Source organism: Megalops cyprinoides, chromosome 2 (assembly GCF_013368585.1).
Source record: "Megalops cyprinoides isolate fMegCyp1 chromosome 2, fMegCyp1.pri, whole genome shotgun sequence".
Classification (NCBI taxonomy): domain Eukaryota; kingdom Metazoa; phylum Chordata; class Actinopteri; order Elopiformes; family Megalopidae; genus Megalops; species Megalops cyprinoides.
In genome coordinates this window covers 68874645-68882144 of record NC_050584.1, presented here as the reverse complement: position 1 = coordinate 68882144, position 7500 = coordinate 68874645, and the positions used below count along the sequence as shown (strand labels likewise).

Below are 7500 nucleotides of genomic sequence, written 5' to 3'. Positions count from 1 at the left end.
TGCGACAGACAGCCAGACAGCGCCGCGTCACTGCGACAGACAGCCAGACAGCACCGCGTCACTGCGACAGACAGACAGACAGCCAGACAGCACCGCGTCACTGCGACAGACAGACAGACAGCCAGACAGCACCGCGTCACTGCGACAGACAGACAGACAGCGCCGCGTCACTGCGACAGACAGCCAGACAGCCAGACAGCACCGCGTCACTGCGACCGACAGACAGACAGACAGCCAGACAGCACCGCGTCACTGCGACAGACAGACAGACAGCCAGACAGCACCGCGTCACTGCGACATACAGCCAGACAGCACCGCGTCACTGCGACAGACAGACAGACAGCGCCGCGTCACTGCGACAGACAGCCAGACAGCCAGACAGCACCGCGTCACTGCGACAGACAGACAGACAGCGCCGCGTCACTGCGACAGACAGACAGACAGCCAGACAGCACCGCGTCACTGCGACAGACAGACAGACAGCGCCACGTCACTGCGACAGACAGCACCGCGTCACTGCGACAGACAGCCAGACAGACAGACAGCGCCACGTCACTGCGACAGACAGACAGACAGCCAGACAGCACCGCGTCACTGCGACAGACAGACAGACAGCGCCGCGTCACTGCGACAGACAGCCAGACAGCACCGCGTCACTGCGACAGACAGACAGACAGCCAGACAGCACCGCGTCACTGCGACAGACAGACAGACAGCGCCGCGTCACTGCGACAGACAGACAGACAGCCAGACAGCACCGCGTCACTGCGACAGACAGACAGACAGCCAGACAGCACCGCGTCACTGCGACAGACAGACATACAGCACCGCGTCACTGCGACAGACAGACAGACAGCCAGACAGCACCGCGTCACTGCGACAGACAGACAGACAGCGCCGCGTCACTGCGACAGACAGACAGACAGCCAGACAGCACCGCGTCACTGTGACAGACAGACAGACAGCACCGCGTCACTGCGACAGACAGCCAGACAGCGCCGCGTCACTGCGACAGACAGCCAGACAGCACCGCGTCACTGCGACAGACAGACAGACAGCCAGACAGCACCGCGTCACTGCGACAGACAGACAGACAGCCAGACAGCACCGCGTCACTGCGACAGACAGACAGACAGCGCCGCGTCACTGCGACAGACAGCCAGACAGCCAGACAGCACCGCGTCACTGCGACCGACAGACAGACAGACAGCCAGACAGCACCGCGTCACTGCGACAGACAGACAGACAGCCAGTCAGCACCGCGTCACTGCGACATACAGCCAGACAGCACCGCGTCACTGCGACAGACAGACAGACAGCGCCGCGTCACTGCGACAGACAGCCAGACAGCCAGACAGCACCGCGTCACTGCGACAGACAGACAGACAGCGCCGCGTCACTGCGACAGACAGACAGACAGCCAGACAGCACCGCGTCACTGCGACAGACAGACAGACAGCGCCACGTCACTGCGACAGACAGCCAGACAGCCAGACAGCACCGCGTCACTGCGTCAGACAGCCAGACAGCACCGCGTCACTGTGACAGACAGACAGACAGCCAGACAGCACCGCGTCACTGCGACAGACAGACAGACAGCGCCGCATCACTGCGACAGACAGACAGACAGCCAGACAGCACCGCGTCACTGCGACAGACAGACAGACAGCCAGACAGCACCGCGTCACTGCGACAGACAGACAGACAGCGCCGCGTCACTGCGACAGACAGACAGACAGCCAGACAGCACCGCGTCACTGTGACAGACAGACAGACAGCGCCGCGTCACTGCGACAGACAGACAGACAGCCAGACAGCACCGCGCCACTGTGACAGACAGACAGCACCGCGTCACTGCGACAGACAGACAGACAGCACCGCGTCACTGCGACAGACAGACAGACAGCCAGACAGCACCGCGTCACTGCGACAGACAGCCAGACGGCACCGCGTCACTGCGACAGACAGACAGACAGCCAGACAGCACCGCGTCACTGAGACAGCCAGACAGACAGCCAGACAGCACCGCGTCACTGCGACAGACAGACAGACAGCGCCGCGTCACTGCGACAGACAGACAGACAGCCAGACAGCACCGCGTCACTGCGACAGACAGACAGACAGCGCCGCGTCACTGCGACAGACAGCCAGACAGCCAGACAGCACCGCGTCACTGCGACAGACAGACAGACAGCGCCGCGTCACTGCGACAGACAGACAGACAGCCAGACAGCACCGCGTCACTGCGACAGACAGACAGACAGCGCCACGTCACTGCGACAGACAGCCAGACAGCCAGACAGCACCGCGTCACTGCGTCAGACAGCCAGACAGCACCGCGTCACTGTGACAGACAGACAGACAGCCAGACAGCACCGCGTCACTGCGACAGACAGACAGACAGCGCCGCATCACTGCGACAGACAGACAGACAGCCAGACAGCACCGCGTCACTGCGACAGACAGACAGACAGCCAGACAGCACCGCGTCACTGCGACAGACAGACAGACAGCGCCGCGTCACTGCGACAGACAGACAGACAGCCAGACAGCACCGCGTCACTGTGACAGACAGACAGACAGCGCCGCGTCACTGCGACAGACAGACAGACAGCCAGACAGCACCGCGCCACTGTGACAGACAGACAGACAGCACCGCGTCACTGCGACAGACAGACAGACAGCACCGCGTCACTGCGACAGACAGACAGACAGCCAGACAGCACCGCGTCACTGCGACAGACAGCCAGACGGCACCGCGTCACTGCGACAGACAGACAGACAGCCAGACAGCACCGCGTCACTGAGACAGCCAGACAGCACCGCGTCACTGCGACAGACAGCCAGACAGCGCCGCGTCACTGCGACAGACAGCCAGACAGACAGACAGCGCCGCGTCACTGCGACAGACAGACAGACAGCGCCGCGTCACTGCGACAGACAGACAGACAGCACCGCGTCACTGCAACAGACAGACAGACAGCCAGACAGCACCGCGTCACTGCGACAGACAGACAGACAGCCAGACAGCACCGCGTCACTGCGACAGACAGACAGACAGACAGACAGCGCCGCGTCACTGTGACAGACAGCCAGACAGACAGACAGCGCCGCGTCACTGCGACAGACAGACAGACAGCGCCGCGTCACTGCGACAGACAGACAGACAGCGCCGCGTCACTGTGACAGACAGCACTGCGTCAGTACCACGCAGCAGTCAGTGTGTTATTGTGACGCACCACACCGCATCTCGTCAGAGCCATCGGCACAGTCCTTGACGCCGTCGCATTCTGGGTTGATCTTGCTCACACACTTCCCACTGGCACACTTATAGGAAGATGGGGAACAGCCTCTGTGCCCTGAGGAGAGAGATCAGTCACAGACAGAGAGAGGAGAGATCAGTCAGACAGAGAGGGGAGAGGAGATCAGTCACAGACAGAGAGGGGAGAGGAGATCAGTCACAGACAGAGAGAGGAGAGATCAGTCAGACAGAGAGGGGAGAGGAGATCAGTCACAGACAGAGAGGGGAGAGGAGATCAGTCACAGACAGAGAGGGGAGAGGAGATCAGTCACAGACAGAGAGGGGAGAGGAGATCAGTCACAGACAGAGAGGGGAGAGGAGATCAATCACAGACAGAGAGGGGAGAGGAGATCAGTCACAGACAGAGAGGAGAGAGGAAATCAGTCACAGACAGAGAGGGGAGAGGAAATCAGTCACAGACAGAGAGGGGAGAGGAGATCAGTCACAGACAGAGAGAGGAGAGATCAGTCAGACAGAGAGGGGAGAGGAGATCAATCACAGACAGAGAGGGGAGAGGAGATCAGTCACAGACAGAGAGGAGAGAGGAAATCAGTCACAGACAGAGAGGGGAGAGGAAATCAGTCACAGACAGAGAGGGGAGAGGAAATCAGTCACAGACAGAGAGAGGAGAGGAGATCAGTCACAGACAGACAGAGGAGAGATCAGTCAGACAGAGAGGGGAGAGGAGATCAGTCAGACAGAGAGGGGAGAGGAGATCAGTCAGACAGAGAGGGTAGAGGAGATCAGTCACAGATGGAGAGGGGAGAGGAGATCAGTCACAGACAGAGAGAGGAGATCAGTCAGACAGAGAGGGGAGAGGAGATCAGTCACAGACAGAGAGAGGAGATCAGTCAGACAGAGAGGGGAGAGGAGATCAGTCAGACAGACAGTGGAAATGAGATCAGTCACAGAGCAGCACTCACATGCTCTGGTGCAGTTGATCTCGTCGCTGCGGTCCTTACAGTCGATGATACCGTCACACACAGAGGCCTTGGGCACACACAGCTTGTTGGGACACATGAGGTAGCATCTACCTGCTGAGGAGCGTAACAGACATAACCATGCAGGTGTGTAACAGACATAACCATGCAGGTGTGTAACAGACATAACCATGCAGGTGTGTAACAGATATAACCATGCAGGTGTGTAACAGACATAACCATGCAGGTGTGTAACAGACATAACCATGCAGGTGTGTAACAGACATAACCATGCAGGTGTGTAACAGACATAACCATGCAGGTGTGTAACAGACATAACCATGCAGGTGTGTAACAGATATAACCATGCAGGTGTGTAACAGACATAACCATGCAGGTGTGTAACAGACATAACCATGCATGTGTGTAACAGACATAACCATGCAGGTGTGTAACAGACATAACCATGCAGGTGTGTAACAGACATAACCATGCAGGTGTGTAACAGACATAACCATGCAGGTGTGTAACAGATATAACCATGCAGGTGTGTGTCAGGTGTAGCTCTGCAGGTGTGTGTCAGGTGTAGCTCTGCAGGTGTGTGTCAGGTGTATATTTACCACAGTTAGCCTCCTCGCTGCTGTCTCCGCAGCTGCTCTGGGCACTGCTCTGCATACTGCACTGGCTGGCGTGCGGCCTGCACACTCCATTCCCACAATGCACCTCTCCAGGCTTGCAGGCTGCGATGATCAGAGAAGGTGTGAGAATTTGGGCAGGTGTGTGTGCGGCACTTCGTCCTGCTCGGGGGCTCTGCTACTCACAGCATTTAGCCTCGTCGCGGCCGTCGGGACAGTCCTTCACTCCGTCACACACCTTCCTCAGAGGAACGCAGCGGCCGTCTCCACAGCGGAACTGCCTGGGACAGGCTGGACACACATGCACACACACACACGCGCACACACACGCACGCACACACACACGCACGCACACACACACGCGCACACACACACACGCGCACACACACGCACGCACACACACACGCACGCACACACACACGCACGCACACACGCACACGCACGCACACACGCACACGCACGCACACGCACACGCACGCACGCACACACAAGCACGCACACACGCACGCACGCACAGGTGAAGGTGTAACAGGTGCAGGTCTGCTGTAGAGGTGTAACAGGTTTGCTTCTGCGGAGGTGTGTAACGTGTGGATCTGCAGAGGTGTGGAACAGGTGTGGATCTGCGGAGGTGTGAAACAGGAGCGGTTCTGCGGAGGTGTGTAACGTGTGGATCTGCAGAGGTGTGTAACGTGTGGATCTGCAGAGGTGTGGAACAGGAGCGGTTCTGTGGAGGTGTGTAACGTGTGGATCTGCAGAGGTGTGAAACAGGAGCGGATCTGCAGAGGTGTGGAACAGGAGCGGTTCTGTGGAGGTGTGTAACATGTGTGGATCTGCAGAGGTGTGGAACAGGAGCGGTTCTGTGGAGGTGTGTAACATGTGTGGATCTGCAGAGGTGTGGAACAGGAGCGGTTCTGCGGAGGTGTGTAACAGGTGTGGATCTGCAGAGGTGCGGAACAGGAGCGGTTCTGCGGAGGTGTGGAACAGGTGTGGATCTGCGGAGGTGTGGAACAGGAGCGGTTCTGCGGAGGTGTGGAACAGGTGTGGATCTGCGGAGGCGTGTAACAGGTGTGGATCTGCGGAGGTGTGGAACAGGTGTGGATCTGCAGAGGTGCGGAACAGGAGCGGTTCTGTGGAGGTGTGTAACGTGTGGATCTGCAGAGGTGCGGAACAGGAGCGGTTCTGCGAGGGGCGGACGGGGCGGACGGGGCGGACTCACAGGTCTCCTGGGTGAAGGCCCGGAACAGGATGTAAAAGCCTTTGTGAGTGAGGGACTCGTCGGAGTGGAAGTGCAGAACCACAGGAGACGAGTAAATCCTCTTTCTGCTGCTGTCTATGATGGGGTTACACAACCTGAGAGAACACAGGTACACTCAGACACAGAGCACAGGACCACTCACACTCACACACACACACACACACACTCACACACACACACACACACACACACACACACACACACACACACACACACACACACACACATACATACACATACATACACACACACACATACACACACATACACACATATACACACATATACACACACACTCACACACATACATACACATTCATACACACACTCACACACACACACACACACACACACACACACACACACACACACACACACATACACACATATACACACACACACTCACACACACACACATACACACACACACACATACACACACATATACACACATATACACACATATACACACACACACACACACACACTCACACACACACACATACACACACACACATACACATACATACACACACACACACACATATACACACACACACACAGACACACATACACACACATACACACACACACTCACACACTCACACACTCACACACTCACACACTCACACACACACACACACACACACACACACACACACACACACACACACACAGAGTGTACAGGTAGCTCATCTGTCATCTATAACTTAATGGTTTATGCCCGTTTATTCTGGCAAAAATCAAGCATCTATATGAAAATGGCTTCATTTGTTTGCCTATTCACATACTAAACTGGAGCTCTGGTTACTACGTTTGCCTTTAGTAAATACTCTCATCAAGAGCAAATTACAAGCATTTTGACAGACAGATTTATGCCACGCTATCTGCCTGATTGGCTTGCCCTCTGTTGAGTCCTCTGTTGAGCTGAAGGCAAAGGTTCTGGGTTCAGCTAAAGACCCAGGCTCCCAGTAAAGGTAAATAATGTGCTTCTGCACAGGGTGATGGGGCGACATCAGCTTTGGTGGTGGACCGCATGGTGTGGCTGCTGTGCTGTGGCCGCAGGGGCTCACCGGATCCCGTTGATGTCCAGCCAGTCCTTCTCACAGCTGTCCGAGGAGGGCGAATCCTGGATGTCAAGCATCACAATCGTGACAGACAGCAGGTAACCAGGCAACGGAGTCTGAAACAGAAACATCCCATCAAAAACCAGACTCAACCAGTCAATCACAGAGCGCTGCATCGCGGCAGAGAGATCAAGGCCACCCCCACTCTCTGAGCCCCGCTGTCCCGATGGCCTCACCCGGAGGGTCCACGTGCAGTCGATGCTGGGGGGGTAGTAACTGGGGTAGTACGGGGACGTCACTGTGCCGTTCCAGGTGGAAAAGG

General features: G+C 56.9%; 1 protein-coding gene across 1 annotated transcript in view; it reads right to left on the bottom strand.

The window, feature by feature from the left end:
* LOC118772359 overlaps positions 1–7500 on the bottom strand; it is a 44963-nt gene that overhangs the window by 9015 nt on the left and 28448 nt on the right. The window contains exons 26-33 of the mRNA XM_036520620.1: positions 7415–7500; positions 7185–7294; positions 6073–6206; positions 5812–5956; positions 5043–5137; positions 4842–4961; positions 4225–4335; positions 3240–3359 (exon numbers count right to left, since the gene is read on the bottom strand). The exon at positions 7415–7500 is cut by the window's right edge and continues 12 nt beyond it. Of these exons, the coding sequence (XP_036376513.1) occupies positions 3240–3359; positions 4225–4335; positions 4842–4961; positions 5043–5137; positions 5812–5956; positions 6073–6206; positions 7185–7294; positions 7415–7500 (921 nt within the window). The remainder of the gene's footprint in view (positions 1–3239; positions 3360–4224; positions 4336–4841; positions 4962–5042; positions 5138–5811; positions 5957–6072; positions 6207–7184; positions 7295–7414) is intronic.